The sequence below is a fragment of the Diaphorina citri genome, unplaced genomic scaffold (assembly GCF_000475195.1).
Source record: "Diaphorina citri unplaced genomic scaffold, Diaci psyllid genome assembly version 1.1 scaffold765, whole genome shotgun sequence".
In the NCBI taxonomy this organism is placed as follows: domain Eukaryota; kingdom Metazoa; phylum Arthropoda; class Insecta; order Hemiptera; family Psyllidae; genus Diaphorina; species Diaphorina citri.
This window is the reverse complement of record NW_007378198.1, coordinates 5,000-24,672: the sequence shown is the minus strand read 5'-3', so window position 1 is coordinate 24,672 and position 19,673 is coordinate 5,000. Positions and strand designations below refer to the sequence as shown.

The following is a 19,673-nucleotide window of genomic DNA, read 5'->3' as shown; positions in this document are numbered from 1 at the left end:
CTCATAGTGGAAGAAATTGCCCGGGTAGACCCTTCAGTGAGCATTCTAGTGGATATTCAAAACACTCTAGTCAACGATTTGATCATCAAGCTGGGAACGACGGAGCAGAAGGAAAAGTACCTACCCCGTCTAGCCCAAACCGATGTAAGTAGAACAAGTCGGGGCTATAAAGCTTTGGAGTGGCATGCCTTTTATGGAAGAACCGATTCCCTTCCTCTAAATGACCACCTAAGTCATATATCCAGTGGTTGTGAGGGCTTTGATGGACAATTGAAGAGGTGGATGTTGTCGTGTGGGCTCTCGTTACAAATATTACATTTACTTTCACTTCTTGGATCTAGGCGATTCATGTAGTTGTTAGGCATCTTTCTGAGCAAGTGTTGTTCAAACCTCAAATCGTTTTTCCTTATGTTGAAAGGCCGGCAGTTTTGCCCTCTCAGAACCTGGTTCAGGGTCGGATGCGTTTGCAATGAAGACCACAGCTACCAAGGACGGCAACCATTATATCCTCAACGGATCCAAGATGTGGATTTCCAATGCGGACATCGCCAACATATTTCTAGTCATGGCCAATGTAGATGTGTCCAAGGTATGTATAAATTTGTAGTTATTTTTGTCGAGCAGGGAAAAGTCACAAAGGGACTTTTCAGTTCTATTCCAACAGGATAAACAAACAAACAAGAACAGATACTGATAACGTTCACACCCAAAACAGCTTGGCTTTCTCCAATCCTGTCTTCCTTTTTTCTTCGCTTTCGGGATAAAGGGACATCCATTGTTACAGTTTCGTCTATCAAACCTCTGTAAAAAAAAGAGGATATAATTATGTAGATATCTGCTGAAAACCCCGTAATCGAAAAAAGTTGAAGTGCGAGCCTAGATGGCTTGGAGGGTAGCTCGCCAGCCTTGTAAACGCTAGTTCTCGGGGCGAATTTTATCCTAAACAGATAATGTTCGTTCTCGGAAAGGCTGGCTTTCTTGTATCCAGTCCTTCTCTCTTCGATTTCAGGACAGACCTCCGATGTTACAGTTCCCTCTATCAAACCATTTTATTATTATTACTAGCCCATCTAGAAGTGGGTTAGAACTAGTATGAGTAAGTCAGTTACACAAGCGGCTGTATTAAGGTTAGATATAAAACTGATAATGATACCCCTATATTGCAGGGCTACAGAGGCATCACATGTTTCATAGTAGAGAGAAGCATGGAAGGTTTTAGTGTGGGCAAGAAGGAGAATAAATTGGGAATGAAAGCGTCCGGAACTTGTAGCTTACACTTCGATAATGTCAGGGTAAGTTTACTACACAATGTCTAGCTTTTAGACAAGCCTTATGAATCGGGCATAGGCTAAATTCTCAACCTGCCTTGGTGGCGTAGTGGTCAAGACGCTCGCCTGGTAAACAGGAGTGCGTGGGTTCGATCCCAGCCGAGGCATGGAATTTTATCCTAATTTATTTGAGAGCACTTCGATAATGTCAGGGTAAGTTTACTACACAATGTCTAGCTTTTAGACAAGCCCTATGAATCGGGCATAGGGTAAATTCTCAACCTGCCCTGGTGGTGTAGTGGTCAAGACGCTCGCCTGGTAAACAGGAGTGCGTGGGTTCGATCCCAGCCGAGGCATGGAATTTTATCCTAATTTATTTGAGAATATAATAATGGAAGTCTAAGGGTTAAGTGGTAGAGAACGCCTCCGGTGTGAACCTCGCCTAGTGGTTACCTTCCACTCAAGAGTCCATTATTATTATCAAGTTTATCAAATAAAGTCCGGCTTTTAAAGTGGCCCGTTAGGTACTTAACCTATGCCTCATCAAAGTAGACTCTGCCCTCTGCTCTGATTCAGTGATCTTTATGTTGTGATCTTCCAGAGCATAGATAACAAATACGTAAATCAATGTATAACCAACACGAGTGATTTTACGTCTCCTTATTAGGTTCCCGAAGAAAACATCATCAGTGGAGTAGGGGAAGGATACAAAATAGCGGCCGGCTTTCTGAACCAGGGCCGAATAGGGATAGCAGCCCTTAGTAAAGTCCGGCTTTTAAAGTGGCCCGTTAGGTACTTAACCTATGCCTCATCAAAGTAGACTCTGCCCTCTGATTCAGTGATCTTTATGTTATGATCTTCCAGAGCATAGATAACAAATACATAAATCAATGTATAACCAACACGAGCAAATTTTTGTCTCCTTATTAGGTCCCCGAAGAAAACATCATCAGTGGAGTAGGGGAAGGATACAAAATAGCGGCCGGCTTTCTGAACCAGGGCCGAATAGGGATAGCAGCCCAAATGACGGGCCTAGCACAGGGCTGTCTGGATGCTACCATTCCATATACTCTGGAGAGATCTCAGTTTGGACATAGGATATTTGACTTCCAGGTATGTAATGGAGGGGTAGGGATTGAATGACATTCTTGATTTGCCAACAATCTAATACTTAACTGGACTCTGGAAACAAAGTTGAAACTGGGATACAATTGACTGATATAGGATGTAGCTTTGTTCATCAAATCGACACAAAGCTCTTCAAAATTCTATTAGATACTGTGAGTGGTCAAATTCTCAATTAATGAAGATAAAATAATAGATAACTTACTATGTACGTATGTTTTTAGTACAAAGTTCTATTTATATGTTTGTGTTGTTTTGCTTTCAGTCTGTGCAGCATCAAATCTCCCAAGCCGCTACGCAAGTAGAGTGTGCTAGGCTTCTGACTTACAATGCAGCTAGACTACTAGAGGCCGGACAGCCTTTTATCAAACAAGCTTCCATGGCTAAATACTTTGCGTCCGGTAAGCAGCTGAAGTAAAAAGAATTAAGGACCTATATTTACTATAGATATTATCTAGCCGTATTTTATTATGTGACTATTTTCTTATTCATCATACGAAATTTCTCTTTGGACTAGTTTGGACTGGCAGCTGGTGTGGTAGCGCCATTACATCCAAACAAGTCTAAAGAGAAATTTTGTATAGGATTGAAAATTAAGTCATAAGATAAGAGGTTCATACCTATTTGAGCATGAAAATCAAGCCATATAAGACCATGTTGGCATAATGGGACTTTCAAATCTTAGCTGACAATATAAATAAGGTATATTAATAATTAGGTATTTTGTTCTCATAGATAGGGCAATATTGTGTTGTAAAAAAAGTCAGTGCGATTTATTCAGTAAATAATTTTCCTTTCATTCACAGAGATGGCAGGCCACATTACAAGGCAATGCATAGACTGGATGGGAGGTCTAGGATTCACTAAGGATTATCCTCAAGAGAAATTCTACAGGGATTGCAAGGTGGGCACAATCTATGAGGGCACCTCCAATATACAACTCAGCACCATAGCCAAATATATTGCCAAGGAATACACTAGCTAGGTCCTAGTTAGGGCAATATTGTGTTGTAAAAAAGTCAGTGCGATTTATTCAGTAAATAATTTTCCTTTCATTCACAGAGATGGCAGGCCATATTACCAGGCAATGTATAGACTGGATGGGAGGTCTAGGATTCACCAAAGATTATCCTCAAGAGAAATACTACAGGGATTGTAAGGTGGGCACAATCTATGAGGGCACCTCCAATATACAACTCAGCACCATAGCCAAATATATTGCCAAGGAATACACTAGCTAGGTCCTTGCTGTGAAAGAACAGTGTGAGAATCCTGCCAAGAGAGAAAAAGTCAGTGAATGAGACTCCTAGCCAATACGTTATTTTTTCACTTCACTATTCGCCCCTTGTATGGTTAAGGTACGAACTTAACCTATTATTGTATTTTTTATTTTAATTTTTTCCCATTCATCATGTTGCTCTAAGGCGCCCAGTGTGAGAATCCTGCCAAGAGAGAAAAGTCAGTGAATGAGACTCCTAGCCAATACGTTATTTTTTCACTTCACTATTTGCCCCTTGTATGGTTAAGGTACGAACTTAACCTATTATTGTATTTTTTATTTTAATTTTTTCCCATTCATCATGTTGCTCTAAGGCGCAATGCACAATCGTGAAACGTGTTTCATATGTCAATGCACAATGAGTTTCATGAAACTCGGTTTCACCAGAGTGCATTGCGCCTAAATCTCTAAAATGTGCGTTTTTCTCCACAACATGACTACCGTTGATAAAGGACTTTCACTTAAAAAAATGCACCAATGGGCAAGAAAAAAAAAAAAAAAAAAAAACAATAACCATGTAGATCCATATATGTAAGTAATTTCCATGTTTTATGAAACATTTCCTAGTTTTATACTTTTATGCGTCCATCAATGGATCCCTCACTTTTACTTTAATCAATAAAAATAAAACCAACGCCGTATTGCATTGTAATATACCATTTAAATACTTCATCACAAGTTTTATATAATATTTTTCTCTCTATTATATTTTTCCAGTCAAAATGACTAAAGAAAGGGCGTGTACAACCCTTCGGGCAGGGAGATATAGTATGTAGTAAGAAAGTGAAAAACAAATAATATAAAAAATAAATATAAAACACAAAATAATATGAATAGATTTGACAAATTGAAAAAAAGAGGACTACAAAAAATAACTACACTTCACTGTGTGATCCAAGCAAGACAGATCAGAGTTAAATTGGGAATAATAGTTTCATATTATACGTGAAAGTTGTAGTAAAAATACATAAACGGGATCATGATTTAGATTTTTTAGATACATAAACGGGAAAGAGAAGGTATTTAGGGCAGAGAGGTGAGATAGAGAAGGAAGAAAATTCAAGGTTGGAAAACTCTCTCTGTCCTGCATTAGATCACAGACATAAATAAAGTCTTTACAATATTTCAAATAAACAACATAGAAAGCATCATGGAGAGACAAAATAAAAATCATAAATTACTAAACACTAAAATATAAACCTACTTGAATAGGTTTCTCTGAATAGGGACAACCCTACCCAACCTATGTATGTTTAAATATTTTAGGCAGGGTGCATCCTATTTAAATAGAAAAATACAAACACAAGACAAGTCTGACAATTTTAAACTTCTTTGGCAGTTCTGCGACCTTCACAATCCAGAAAGAGCAACTTTTCTAGCGCTGAGAAGATCTAGGTTCGAATCCTGGTCGTATCGAAAGTTTAATCGTCATTTCGGACTTGTGTTTGGATTTCGGGGTTTATTCAGCCTCTTTTTTTTTTACAATCTTTCCTCTTTTGTTCATTCTTTACTTATTACAGGTTCCTCTTCCACATAAATAGGTAGTAAATGAATATGGATGTTATCGTATCGAAAGTTTAATAAACGTCATTTCGGACTTGTGTTTGGATTTCGGGGTTTATTCAGCCTCTTTTTTTACAATCTTTCCTCTTTTGTTCATTCTTTACTTATTACAGGTTCCTCTTCCACATAAATAGGTAGTAAATGAATATGGATGTATAATATAAGATGTAATTATGTAAACACGCCTATAGGTATTCTACAACTGGGCAGAAAAGTACACATAAAAAACTCTAAAAGTACCTACTGCATTTCTAAATGAACTGTGAAATGATGGCTTCGTTAATTTGGGCTGGCAATGTACTCGACTACATTGATTCTTTTCTTAATACATCTCTAAGTAGCCTTTACACCCTGTGGTCAACCCTCATCTGACTTGAACCTTTACCATTTCTCTCGTATAGCTGTTGGGTGTGGAAATACCCCAGGAGTATGGAGGTCCAGGCCTCTCATTCATGACTGATATTCTCATAGTGGAAGAAATAGCTCGGGTAGACCCTTCAGTGAGCATTCTAGTGGATATTCAAAACACTCTAGTCAACGATTTGATTATCAAGCTGGGAACGACGGAGCAGAAGGAAAAGTACCTACCCCGTCTAGCCCAAACCGATGTAAGTAGAACAAGTCGGGGCTATAAAGATTGGCAAGGATCTAGTAGATTATCCAGGATTCTAGAATATCAAGAGGCTGAGAGAATATAAAACAGAAAGGAAGAGAAGAGAAGTCTTTGGCTGAAGATCAGGGGGCGAAAATGTACATAGCTCAGGAAGGAAAGAAAGGGAGGGGATCAACCCTCATCTGACTTGAACCTTTACCATTTCTCTCGTATAGCTGATGGGTGTGGAAATACCCCAGGAGTATGGAGGTCCAGGACTCTCATTCATGACTGATATCCTCATAGTGGAAGAAATAGCTCGGGTAGACCCTTCAGTGAGCATTCTAGTGGATATTCAAAACACTCTAGTCAACGATTTGATCATCAAGCTGGGAACGACGGAGCAGAAGGAAAAGTACCTACCCCGTCTAGCCCAAACCGATGTAAGTAGAACAAGTCGGGGCTATAAAGCTTTGGAGTGGCATGCCTTTTATGGAAGAACCGATTCCCTTCCTCTAAATGACCACCTAAGCCATATATCCAGTGGTTGTGTGGGCTTTGATGGACAATTGAAGAGGTGGATGGTGTCGTGTGGGCTCTCGTTACAAATATTACAGTTTCAGAATCTTTCATCAGACATGCATATGACTGGGCTTGCCTCAAGGTTTTAATCATTTGTGAAACCTACATCCTAATTTGCCACACTGCTGTCACAGTAGTCAATAAATCACTGTTTAGTCTCTGCCATTATGAACTCACATGCCAGTTGGTCAGAATGTTCAGTTCATTATACACATGCATCATGGAATTGAAGACTGAAGTGGTCACATGGAGATGAACCATGGCAAGCATCACTGGAGTTAACTAGGTAGTACGTGTGGTCAAACACATTATCTAAAATAAGTTAATGTTCAAGTGTTGGTTGACTGAAAGCATGATCAGGACTCGGGACTATGACCAACATTCTTTGAGCATGCTCAAAGGTTAGCAACAAATTTAACATAAACTTGTTCACACTGGTCGTTAAGAATGATACCTACATTAGTAAGCATAATATAATTATGATCTCGAGTAATACAGATTTCTGCTTTAACTTGTCTTTCACAACGTTGGCCAACGCAAGTATGCACACCAGGCACCATGCCGCAAAGAGGAATTTGGACCATACAAAATCACCTTGAGTTTGGAAATCAACTCTGAACAAAACTTACCTTAGATTGTAGTCTAATGGATCGTATTTTCCTTTTAACTGCTTGCTTTTTAACCTTTTCTTGCTGGAAACTAATTGAAATTCACTATTTTCCTCAACTCGGTCGGTCATTAAAAAAATTTGAAGTGTCAAAAAACAAAAAATGTGATTTTTAATTTCAAAATGGCGTCCCCTTATTACCTCTGTGGGGGAAAAAAGTACCACAGAGGTAAATGTGTGTTTTGAGGCGGTCATTTGAATTTCAAAAAAATTCTTATCACCTTGCTTGGACCCTATCAACCCTGATATACTGGGTAAACATTTATAGGTATGGTACAAAAATTGAATATTTTTTTGCTAATAAAGAAAAGATAAACTTACCTACCGTTTTCTGGCTGGTTGGATGAAAAAATCACTAACGAAGAAAGAGAGGATCAAGGTATCATAACCAACAAGATAGTCCTCACTCACTGGGTCGTGCTATTTTTAGAGGTTTGATAGAGCCGGGAACTGGAACTGTAGGTAAATGATAGGAGAAAGCCAGCTGTTCCGAGAACGAACCTTATCTATTATCCGAACCGTAACTAATGAATTTTGGCTTTGTCATAACATTGAGCATTAGGGAAAAAATAGGTGGTAGGTACTTACCTATACCACAAGCCAAAGTTCACACCTGCTGAGATGCAACCTATCAGTGCACGCAAAATTTCCAATTTGGTGATCTATGAGACATCAAAAATTAGCAATTTGACCTATCCATGCCATATATGTGTAGAACCAATAGATACAATACACCTATATAGGCTCCTAGTAATTAATGTTCAACAGATTTGTGAATAAATTTACATCCGCAATAATATCATTTGAGGCGCACTGCACAATTGAACATTAGGTACCTACTTCAAATCATGTCATAGCTCGACTCATAATGTTCAGGTGTGTTTTTAGGTGGGGGTTTCAAAGACCTTCTTAAGCTCAGGACCCCGGGTTAGAAATCTTTTGTATTTCGAATGCTTTTGAAGCAGGGGTACCTATGCTTTCGACAGCCAATTAATTAACTTTAATCTTAAAAAAAAAAGGTTTGACAGAGGGAACTGTAACTGCTAGGGTCTTATCGTCCCGAAATCGAAGAGAGGAGAGAAGAGAAGGAAGACAGGATAGGAGAAAGCCAGCCGTTTTGAGAACGAACATTATCCGTTCAGGATAAAATCCGCCCCGGGCGGGAATCGAACCCGCGGCCTAGCGCTTACAAGGCAGACGCGCCACCAACCAACCCTCAAGATAGTGATCTTTGGTCAGCAAAAATTTGCCACCTTTTGATCAACAGTCAATTTGTCCAGAATACCAATCCAGATTATTCTAGATTACCTAAGTACTATGATGTTTTGATGTTCTTCTTGGGGCGCACATGACGTCAGTGGATTTCCCCGAGTCCGTGCCTGTGTTAAACTGTTTACTATAATAGTAAAGTATGACTATGCCAGCCCAGTGGGAATTATCTCATTCGAGTTCTCATCAATTCCAAGTTGTTTGTCGTTTCTGATAAGTAAATTTGTAATTAGGTAACTCTAAAACATAAAAGTTAGCATGTTTTCTTTGCACCTCTATATCGTCCCGGGGGGGGGGGAAAAATCAAAGCCAACCTTTTTTTTTTTTTTTTTTTTTTTTTTTTTTTTTTTTTTTTTTTTTGTGGGGAGGGATGTGAAAACTGCGTGAATCTCTATGTGAAGCATTTGGAATTTGGATTATTCTTGGAAAAGAAATGCCTAAAGTTGCTTTTAAAAATTAAAACTTCAAAGTCAAGAAAGTTTGTCAAAATATATTAGTTATTTGGATCTTTGGGAGACTTGATTTTGAGAAATTCTCCGTTTTCAAAAAAAAAACTTCCCTTGATGCCTCGATGTTTCAACCAGTCATGTTCTGGGGTAGGTAGGTAGAAATTTAGAACACCCTGTATACTATTTTAGTAAGTGTGGGCTTCTTGCCTCACTTAGCACGCGAAATATATACTAGACTAATAAGTTATACATAGCTATAATAGTAAGTTATACATGGGTTAGTTAACACAGAAGGGTACATGAGTATCCGAGGTATCTTCTGTACAAATAGATCGTGAGTTTTTGCTGACGGAAAAAAAGTTCGAAAAAAATCGGTCGGCAAAAAAAGTGTAAAAAATACGAAAAATATTTTTCTTAGTAAAATGTGACTAATGAAAAGTCCGATTTTTTATTATTATTATTATTATTATTTTTTACTTTCTATTTTTTAATGATAAGCGATGCTATCAGCACTGTGCAATATTTTAGTTGGACAAGATACTGTGTGGACTGATTCGGTTAATAACACTGGTTCGATAGAAATAGAAAACAATACCTACTTTCTCATTACTTTAGTAGGTAATAGAAAGTAAAAATATAACTATGCTATGCCTTGGATCTTTTGGAGATCGAACTCACGCCCTCCTTTTATGGGGTGAGTGCTTCGACCACCACTAACAAAGATATCAATGCAGATTATAAAATAGGTGAAATTTGAATTTTTGACATTGACGAATTTGTGTGTTTAATCTTATGCTTCCAGGTATCTCGTCAAATGAAATGTCCCCTCCAACACAAGAGGACGGTTCACCAAGCTTTGGTTCAACCTTTGACGATTTTGACCGAAGAGGAAGTTTTGATGAAAGATACAGGTAGGTGAGTAGGTAACAAAACGAGAGATATCCTGCTCAATCTTGGGAACACAAAATTGGATAGATGCCTAACAAACAAACAACAGAGAACTTTAGTTAAGTCAACAAGTATGTAAGTAAAACCATCATCAGTGCAATAGTCCTAAACAAAAATGGACACGGCATTCTAACAAATAAACAACAGAGATCTTTAGTTAAGTCAACAAGTATGTAAGTAAAACCATCATCAGTGCAATAGTCCTAAACAAAAATGGACACGGCATGATCTTGGGAACACAAAATTGGATAGATGCCTAACAAACAAACAACAGAGATCTTTAGTTAAGTCAACAAGTGTGTAAGTAAAACCATCATCAGTGCAATAGTCCTAAACAAAAATGGACATGGCATACAAGGGATTAGGAAGAGACCGCCTTAACATAAGTAAAGCCATGTAAAGTTAAGTAAATACAAGTTAATTGTAATTGTATTTGTACAGGGCTTGAGGATAGACATAATCTACATGGCCCTAGTCATTTTGTTTTAAGAGTAAATCAAAATATAAAAAGGGACCAAAAAAAGGGATCTAAAGGGATCAAAATATAAAAAGGTTATTGCCTTTTTCCTTTCAGTTGCAAAGTTGGCCAAAGAGACAATAGCCCCCTATGTACAGAAGATGGAGAGTGAGGAAAAAATAGACGAAACCGTGCTGAAAACATTGTTTGAAAGCGGGGTAAGTAGGATACCTACAAAGCAACACGATAAGATATGTCACAGGGAAGAGAGTAATAAACATAATCATTAATAGTATTAATATAAATATCAATTGTTTGCCAGTCAATAAACCCGTTTTCTGAGTCCTACACTAACAATGTTATTATCAGTTAATACCTATGTATGTACGTAGAACTGGGCAAAAAAGTACACATAAAAAACTCTAAAAGTACTGCATTTCTAAATGAACTGTGAAACGATGGCTTCGTTAATTTGGGCTGGCAATGTACTCGACTACATTGATTCTTTTCTTAATACATCTCTAAGTAGCCTTTACACCCTGTGGTAACTAAAACAAAGGTTGAGAGGTTGATAGCAACTACGGAGGTTTGTGTAACAATTGGTGGAAGAAAGAATGGAAAAAATTGGCAAGGATTTAGTAATTCTAGTAGATTATCCAGGATTCTAGAATATGGTTGGTTGGTATCAAATGCTGGGAATTGACTATCAGGTCATAAAGAGGCTGAGAGGAAGAGGCTGAGGCTGGATTCTAGAATATAAAGAGGCTGAGAGAATATGAAACAGAAAGGAAGAGAAGAGAAGTCTTTGGCTGAAGATCAGGGGGCGAAAATGTACATAGCTCAGGAAGGAAAGAAAGGGAGGGGATAAGGGTAGGGAGAGAGAGAGAGAGAGAGAGAGAGAGAGAGAGAGAGAGAAACTGAACATTTTCTCCAAATAAAAATAAATAAAGCACAATACTCTATAACCTTCGACTTCCTAAAGCTGTGTCCACACATTGTCGACCGGTCATAGATCGATGTCGACTGACACGTCCACACTGCCTCGACAACATAGATATCCTCGTCGATCGACGGCCAGTCCACTATGTTTGGACACACCTTTAAACCACAATAAGAAGAATTAACGAAAACGAAGGAGAGAAGTGGGAGGGTTAAAATATTACATTTACTTTCAATTCTTGGATCTAGGCGATTCATGTAGTTGTTAGGCATCTTTCTGAGCAAGTGTTGTTCAAACCTCAAATCGTTTTTCCTTATGTTGAAAGGCCGGCAGTTTTGCCCTCTCAGAACCTGGTTCAGGGTCGGATGCGTTTGCAATGAAGACCACAGCTACCAAGGACGGCAACCATTATATCCTCAACGGATCCAAGATGTGGATTTCCAATGCGGACATCGCCAACATATTTCTAGTCATGGCCAATGTAGATGTGTCCAAGGTATGTATAAATTTGTAGTTATTTTTGTCGAGCAGGGAAAAGTCACAAAGGGACTTTTCAGTTCTATTCCAACAGGATAAACAAACAAACAAGAACAGATACTGATAACGTTCACACCCAAAACAGCTTGGCTTTCTCCAATCCTGTCTTCCTTTTTTCTTCGCTTTCGGGATAAAGGGACATCCATTGTTACAGTTTCGTCTATCAAACCTCTGTAAAAAAAAGAGGATATAATTATGTAGATATCTGCTGAAAACCCCGTAATCGAAAAAAGTTGAAGTGCGAGCCTAGATGGCTTGGAGGGAAAATTTGTAGTTATTTTTGTTGAGCAGGGAAAAGCCACAAAGGGACTTTTCAGTTCTATTCCAACAGGATAAACAAACAAACAAGAACAGATACTGATAACGTTCACACCCAAAACAGCTTGGCTTTCTCCAATCCTGTCTTCCTTTTTTCTTCGCTTTCGGGATAAAGGGACATCCATTGTTACAGTTTCGTCTATCAAACCTCTGTAAAAAAAAGAGGATATAATTATGTAGATATCTGCTGAAAACCCCGTAATCGAAAAAAGTTGAAGTGCGAGCCTAGATGGCTTGGAGGGTAGCTCGCCAGCCTTGTAAACGCTAGCTCTCGGGGCGAATTTTATCCTAAACAGGTAAGGTTCGTTCTCGGAACGGCTGGCTTTCTTGTATCCAGTCCTTCTCTCTTCGATTTCAGGACAGATCTCCGATGTTACAGTTCCCTCTATCAAACCATTTTATTATTATTACTAACCCATCTAGAAGTGGGTTAGAACTAGTACGAGTAAGTCAGTTACACAAGCAGCTGTATTAAGGTTTATAAAACTGATAATGATACCCCTATATTGCAGGGCTACAGAGGCATCACATGTTTCATAGTAGAGAGAAGCATGGAAGGTTTTAGTGCCACTATTTTCCTCAACTCGGTCGGTCATTAAAAAAATTTGAAGTGTCAAAAAAACAAAAAATGTGATTTTTCAATTTCAAAATGGCGTCCCCTTATTACCTCTGTGGGGGAAAAAAGTACCACAGAGGTAAATGTGTGTTTTGAGGCGGTCATTTGAATTTCAAAAAAATTTCTTATCACCTTGCTTGGACCCTATCACCTATCAACCCTGATATACTGGGTAAACATTTATAGGTATGGTACAAAAATTGAATATTTTTTTGCTAATAAAGAAAAGATAAACTTAATAATATCTAAATAATAATAAAAAAAACTTTTGAGTATTTTGAGAGTACATAGGAGGGAGGGGAGTACAAGAAGGGAGGGATATTTTGACAGAAGGATTTCATAAACCTAGTTGGGAAAGGGAGAAAAAAAAGCCGTATTTTATTAGTCCTCTCTGTGGCACTTTCGCCAAGGAGATATTCCATGGTGTTTACTCACAGAAACCCATGTATTAAAACATCTCCCTTAACATGAGAGACAAACTTACAGACTCTTTAATTCTTGAAAATTTTCATCAAGAAATAGCAAAATGTCACTCAGAGACCCTCTTTCACATAACCATTGAAACATAAGTGGCCCGTGGCAGCAAGTGTGGTGGCGCCATGACGCCCAAAGAGTAAAAAAATCACCTCTGTGGGCACAGAGGAGCATAATAAAATACGACTAATAGTGGATTTCACCAATGACTTAATGAGAATTTTCATCAATGAGAGAATTCTTATTGTTCCAAAAAGGAGTTTTCAAAAACTCCTCCTTTTTGGATCATTAAAAACTCCTTTTTAAACCATTAAAAGCTCCTTTTTGTATCATTAAAAATTCTCCCATTAGTGAAAATTCTCATTAAGTCTCTGGTGAAATCCGCTATAAAGTTAAGGAGAGAATTGCCTTAAGAGTCGACGGTGGTGCTGTACAGACAGACTGGAAAATGACGAATGTGAGTTTGCCATTGTGCGGAGAGCTGGAAAAATTTCACGCCTGACCACTCGGTACCGTCTATTGCAACTGAAAACGAAGAGAAAAACAGTCAAAGGTGAGTACTAGAGTTGAACTTTTGGATTAATCTGATCGGCTGAAAATTTGAAATCAACCAAACAGATTGCTTTCTTTAAGAGGTTTGACAGAGGGAACTGTAACTGCTAGGGTCTTATCGTCCCGAAATCGAAGAAAGAATGAAGACAGGATAGGAGGAAATGTCATTTAATATCATATTACTGTCGATTTCATTATTCACTTTGCCTAAGAAAGCTAGGCATTCTATAGAATACATTCCTAGGTAGGTATTCTATAGAATGCCGGCATTATATAGATTTCCGGTAACACATACACATTCTAAGTTTGGTAGAACAGGTCGACTATTCACAAAACCTCTCCACCAAGTTTCATGATTAATTTTTTGTTGGTTTTCAATGAAACTGGGATTCGTGTGCAGAGTGAGGTGAGGTCATTTTGAGCCCTCCATTTGGGGAGGTAGTTTTGATTTTCAAGACAACCAATTGGGGGGGTAATTTTGAGCGATGGAAATTTGAAGAGGTAGTTTTGAGCCATGGCCATTTGAAGAGGTAGTTTTGATTTCCAATACAACCATTTTGAGGGGTAATTTTGAGACAGGAACTTTCTTAATCCCCCAATCGGAATGATGATTTTGATTCTTGAGACACCCATTTGGAGGGGGTAAAATATATGATACCTTGTTTAGACTGCTGGAGTAAAGGGACTTTTTAGTCTCATTCGAGCAGGATAAACAAGGTATATTCTATATTCGATTCTATTAATTCTTTCGCAGAGGAAAAGCTTTTCTACGAACAGCGAGATCTTACTCGGGACACAAGGACTACACCTATGACCACAATCAGCTTGGACTATGCAGACCTAACAGAACATGATATGATATTCCGAGCTAATGATTCCTGGCTGTGTCAATTATCCAATCTCACCTCCGAAGAAAAGAAGAAGCTCAAACTGGACGACTTTATGGGTAAGGAATAAGGAATTTTGTAACTTTTATGGCCGACCTTACCACTGAGAGTTCACAGTGTCAACTCATAGACTAGTCCAAATTTCCTTATGCTACCTAAATCAATAGCGAAGGTTGAGTGCGAAGGGCATCCACTCAGAAAAATTTGTTTAGCCAAACCAGTTAGCCTCCAGGCGATCACTCTAGAGCTGATTGAGAGGCCGACGACAAACGCCGACCCCATCTGAACATGGGAAAAGGAGAGGAAAAAGAAGAAGAAAGTCGAATCTTAATTGTCTTTTTAATTTTTAAAATACATATATTCTATTCAATTTTGTTCGATTCACAGTTTATACCATGACAACCAAGCCTCCTCCGCCAAGTACGTGGAATCCTTTCCTCATCCAATCAGAAGAGAGAAGAGAGCTGGACCGACAAGCTAAGGAGAAGCTCCACCCGTTCCGAGAACGAACATAATCCCATCAGGATAAAATCCGCCCCGGGCGGGAATCGAACCCGCGGCCTAGCGCTTACAAAAGCCAGCCGTTCCGAGAACGAACATCATCCCGTCAGGATAAAATCCGCCCCGGGCAGGAATCGAACCCGCGGCCTAGCGCTTACAAGGCAGGCGCGCCACCAACCAAGCTAACTAGGCTGGCGCGATTACAAAATCTCCCACTGAAGAAATCTCCCTCAAAATGAGCTCTAACAAAATTGCCACCAACCCAAGCTAACTAGGCTGGCAAACAGATTGCTTAATCCAAGAGTTAAACTAAAACTCTAATTGTGGCACCCCGGCCATAAGACATACTTACCGGGCTGATTGACTTGACTTTGGTGGTCAAGACGCTCGCCTGGTAAGCAGGAGGGCGCGGGTTCAATCCCAGCATGGAATTTTATCCTCAGTATAATTTAAGAATTTGACCAGAATAATCGTCGTAGTAGTCTTACTACTAAGGTAAAAGAACTTTTCAGTTGTATTCGAGTAGTTTAAAAATGACCACTGTTATTATCGTCGTATCACGTCAAAAGATCATTTTTTTAACTCTCTATAATCCCGTATTCTAGGGACTAGGGGTCATCCTCTCAGCAATTTAATTGTTGTTATTAAATGTATGTGTCTTGAAGACAAAAAGACGTTCTATGAAAATTATTTGGACTTTTTTTTTTTTAATTACCTCTTAAAGGAACATTGTGAGTCTTTGGTGAACAGATGAGGCGGGATACCCCCTCCACGAATTGACTTTTGGTGTCGCTGTCCTTCTCTTTCTCCTTCTTTTTGCCTAACCTCATGACTGAAACAAAGATGAAACAATAAATGGAATTAAGCCAAGAATAAAATTATTCCCTGTAACGATGGAAAGATAGTTACAGCCAGCCTTCTAGCTTAGTTAGCTTAGAAAGTAGCGTTCCTGCCTTGTTACTCGTAATCGCCAGGTAGCGATTCCCGCCCAGGACGAACTGTATCCTTAACAGATGGGGTTCGTTCTCGGAAGACTTGGCTTTTTCTTATCCTTGGAGGTTTCAGCAGTCATTATCCTGTCCTTGTTTTCTCTTTGATTTCGGACCGATAAGACCTCAGTCGTTACAGTTACCTACGAACACAAAAAGTCCACTCTGAGGCTTAGATGTAGGGGCAAACAAACCCTAAAAGTTGGGTTATACTTAAACGAATCTACCTCTTGTTGTTGTTGTTAACGCTGGCTAGATCAAACAGTTTCAAGACCGAGGAAGTTTGCCGCTGCAACAGGATCCGTCCACAGTGAGGTGGGGTCCAAATCAGTCGGTTTTGCTGTACAATCAAATAGGTGAGGGACATCGTGTGTGGAGTTTCTACAGAGCGGACAGAGGTCTACCATTGCTGGGTTTATTTTGGACATGTAGCTCTGTAGGTCCTTGCACCAGCCGGACCGGAGTTGCGCTAACTTTGTTCTTGTGGTTCTGGGCAGTGTAGCTTCGACTTCGTTGATTTCGGGGACTGCGTTGGTGCCAAGGACTCTACCTCTTCCTCTCTATCTACTTCTATCTCTTGTTCTATCTTTTCTCTTAATAATGAGAAAAAAAAACTTACTCTTTTGCTTCTTCTCCTTGGTAGAGAAGCAAATGTTGAACGAGCAAGAGTTGGGCTGTTCCCCGAGCGACGACAGCCTCATGATTTGCAAACACTTGAAGTTTCCCTTCATACTGAGCTTTCCACTGGAGTTTTCCGCCTTCTTATTGGATCCGCTGGAATAGGAGAGCAGATCTGACTTGGTACCCATTTCGGATTGTTTGGAAGCGACCAGCCAGTAGTCGAGTTGGAGATCGAGGTATTCTGTGCTCAGCTGAACTGATTGATCCACCCTGTAAATATTAAAATGAGAATTGAATTAGAATGAGAATGGATTCGTTTAGCTTTAGTGAGATCACTTTGGTAATCGCTAAGGAATAAATATCGAAAAAAAGGGATGTGAATCAAATGCGAGTTAAGAAAAAACGTAGGGATTTTTTTCTCTTTTTAAAGAAAAAATCAAGTTTAATGTGATTACCCCTCCGAATTGGAATCTCTAGTCAGACATTCCTTACAGGCACCTGCTCCCCTTTACTACCCACATAAACTTGGTCTCAAGTTCTGAACAGGAAACCATTAATTTTTTCAAGTCAGAATATATCAAAACGGACAAACCCCAAATTTTCTGAGAGCTGAGAATTGTGCTGTTAGTCCAGTCCCACAACAGTTTCCACTCCAAAAAAATTCCCAAACCCAGCGCCAGCGGAGGAAGCAAAACCATTCAGGTGTTACCCGTCTGATTTGTGAGTCTGATAATACAACAACAAAGAATAGGTCTGGCCAGTCTTCATAGCTCTCGAGAACTGAGAGTTCCTACAAGAAAATTCCCGACACCTACGAAGAATGTGGAATTCGGCCGTACAGAGATAACAATGTACTGAAGCGTTCTTACTGATTCCGTCATGAATTTGTGTCATTCGGACAAAATGTGACAAGCCGTCCCGTTACGTCACTTTTGGACTCGACATCCCCCCCCCCCCCACACCCCGGATTTTTATTTCTTCTTTGAGGTAGGTAAAAGTGAAACTACATCCCCCCCCCCCCAAACAACCCCCGGATTTTTATTTCTTCTTTGAGGTAGGTAAAAGTGAAACTTTTTTACTATCTGTTACCTTTTAGTACCTATATTCCCGAACTACACAGTTATTTGTATTGTTGAAAAGCTTGTACGTCTAATTGTATATGTACTGTAAAAATGTTTTTGTATCAATTTAATATCGAAGTTCACAAAAGTACTTCCCTGAAAGTGACTTTGGTGTAATAGTGCAGTGACCAAGTCTGACGTTTACATTTTTTGTGCTTCTTTTTGTTTACCGATAAAGATTGGGTTTTGTTCGACCTGGGATTTCTATGACTCAGCAATTAGGTACTTAGTTATTTTGATTTTCTCTAAATTTCTCATTCTCTTAATCCGTCAGAGAAGTACTCAACAAAAATTTTAATGTAGATAATTGCTTATATTCTTATCCCTAGAAGGAAAAGCAAAGCAAACAATCCATATTAAAATTAAATTCTAATTGTATTGTCCCTTGTAGTAATGACACTAAAGGGAGCCCTACTGATCCTATGCAATATCCTGTATCAAATTCAATGCGACGATCAAAACACAACCGATTTGGAATACAATGAAATTCGATTGAAGCATGGAGACCCCATCGATTATGAAGCTTTCATCAAAAAAATATTGGCACATAATAAAAGCAAATCAGCTGAGCTAGGTAAGAACATACCTATCTATTCTCCGTGTCCTGTATTTTACATTTGAATTTCATAAATCAAGTATTTTTAAGATATTCTATGATTTTAATCCAACCTCCCCTAACAAACCTCGTAGGGTTGGCTTATCGTTGGACACTGTTGACCAACCCAACCTAAAATGTTCTTAGTGGTGTAGTGGTTAACGCGGTGGACTTCGAATCTGGAGGTTGGTGGTTCGAGTACAAGTCAAGCCATAAAATTTACCATGGTACATACTATAATAAGTACCAACATACGGCTAAAAGTGATCTGGAGGTTGGTGGTTCGAGTACAAGTCAAGCCATAAAATTTACCATGGTACATACTATAATAAGTACCAACATACGGCTAAAAGTTAATCCACTTGACTCAAAGTTGTCATTAAATGAGACAGGTGGGAGGCAACATTTTTTCTCCTCCTTTCTTAATTGTGGGACTTTCCGTCATGATAAAACTCCCCCAGTGGCGCGGGTGTGCTTGCAGGCACGGCATGGGAGGACTTCACGGACCAGACGCACCTCCTGATAGATCTCCCCATGGAGGATGCTGGCAACGAGACTACCACGAAGAAGGTGGTCAACAACTACTGGAACATCCCCCACGGGGCGCAGTTCCTGACGTTCCCCCCGGACAACGAAAGCACAACGCTGGCTTCGAGCGAGGACTATGTTACCACAGATCTCACGGATTTCACGTTCGTCAATTGGACGTTTTCGAGTGAGTATGAAGTTCTCGTGTGCAGAATACATTTCATGAAATGCCTAGGCAAATCATTTAATATCATATTACTGTCGATTTCATTATTCACTTTGCCTAAGAAAGCTAGGCATTCTATAGAATACATTCCTAGGTAGGTATTCTATAGAATGCCGGCATTATATAGATTTCCGGTAACACATACACATTCTAAGTTTGGTAGAACAGGTCGACTATTCACAAAACCTCTCCACCAAGTTTCATGATTAATTTTTTGTTGGTTTTCAATGAAACTGGGATTCGTGTGCAGAGTGAGGTGAGGTCATTTTGAGCCCTCCATTTGGGGAGGTAGTTTTGATTTTCAAGACAACCAATTGGGGGGGTAATTTTGAGCGATGGAAATTTGAAGAGGTAGTTTTGAGCCATGGCCATTTGAAGAGGTAGTTTTGATTTCCAATACAACCATTTTAAGGGGTAATTTTGAGACAGGAACTTTCTTCATCCCCCAATCGGATTGTATTATTTTCTTAAACCTATAAAATACATGATACCTTGTTTAGACTGCTGGAGTCAAGGGACTTTTTAGTCTCATTCGAGCAGGATAAACAAGATAGAAAGCCAAACCTACC

The 19,673-nt window shown here is 39.2% G+C and overlaps 3 protein-coding genes across 8 annotated transcripts in view; 2 read left to right on the top strand and 1 right to left on the bottom strand.

The window, feature by feature from the left end:
• The window catches only part of LOC103511898 (short/branched chain specific acyl-CoA dehydrogenase, mitochondrial), an 11,444-nt gene extending 7,013 nt beyond the window's left edge, over positions 1 to 4,431 (top strand). Inside the window, exons 5-12 of one of the 4 annotated variants that reach the window (XM_026825521.1) lie at positions 1 to 144; positions 419 to 589; positions 1,167 to 1,292; positions 2,199 to 2,381; positions 2,659 to 2,794; positions 3,200 to 3,378; positions 3,635 to 3,682; positions 3,852 to 4,431. The exon at positions 1 to 144 is cut by the window's left edge and continues 1 nt beyond it. In XM_026825521.1, the coding sequence (XP_026681322.1) occupies positions 1 to 144; positions 419 to 589; positions 1,167 to 1,292; positions 2,199 to 2,381; positions 2,659 to 2,794; positions 3,200 to 3,378 (939 nt within the window). In that variant the 3' untranslated portion in view covers positions 3,635 to 3,682; positions 3,852 to 4,431. Of the gene's footprint in view, positions 145 to 418; positions 590 to 1,166; positions 1,293 to 2,198; positions 2,382 to 2,658; positions 2,795 to 3,199; positions 3,379 to 3,455; positions 3,812 to 3,851 lie in introns of those variants that run through there. The other 3 variants (XM_026825520.1, XM_017445175.2, XM_008476641.3) reach the window with 3 other exon arrangements.
• An 8,618-nt stretch (positions 4,432 to 13,049) lies between these two features.
• LOC103511899 (phosphofurin acidic cluster sorting protein 1-like) lies at positions 13,050 to 16,903 on the bottom strand. The gene is made up of 3 exons (XM_026825519.1): positions 16,633 to 16,903; positions 15,740 to 15,856; positions 13,050 to 13,609 (listed from the first exon to the last, which is right to left on the bottom strand). Exons 1-3 carry the CDS (start codon positions 16,820 to 16,822, stop codon positions 13,494 to 13,496), a joined length of 423 nt encoding a protein of 140 aa, XP_026681320.1. The 5' UTR covers positions 16,823 to 16,903; the 3' UTR covers positions 13,050 to 13,493.
• Positions 13,505 to 19,294, top strand: LOC103511903. 3 transcript variants are annotated; one of them, XM_026825517.1, is made up of 4 exons: positions 17,304 to 17,579; positions 17,648 to 17,688; positions 18,147 to 18,329; positions 18,832 to 19,288. In XM_026825517.1, the coding sequence occupies exons 3-4, from the start codon at positions 18,149 to 18,151 to the stop codon at positions 19,200 to 19,202; spliced, it is 552 nt and encodes a 183-aa protein (XP_026681318.1). In that variant the 5' UTR covers positions 17,304 to 17,579; positions 17,648 to 17,688; positions 18,147 to 18,148; the 3' UTR covers positions 19,203 to 19,288. The 3 variants fall into 3 exon arrangements, with proteins under 3 accessions (XP_026681319.1, XP_026681318.1, XP_008474869.2); XM_026825518.1 differs by lacking the exons at positions 17,304 to 17,579; positions 17,648 to 17,688 and adding an exon at positions 13,505 to 13,637 and having other exon boundaries at positions 18,832 to 19,294; XM_008476647.3 differs by lacking the exon at positions 17,648 to 17,688 and having other exon boundaries at positions 17,304 to 17,621.
• Positions 19,295 to 19,673: the final 379 nt, after the last annotated feature.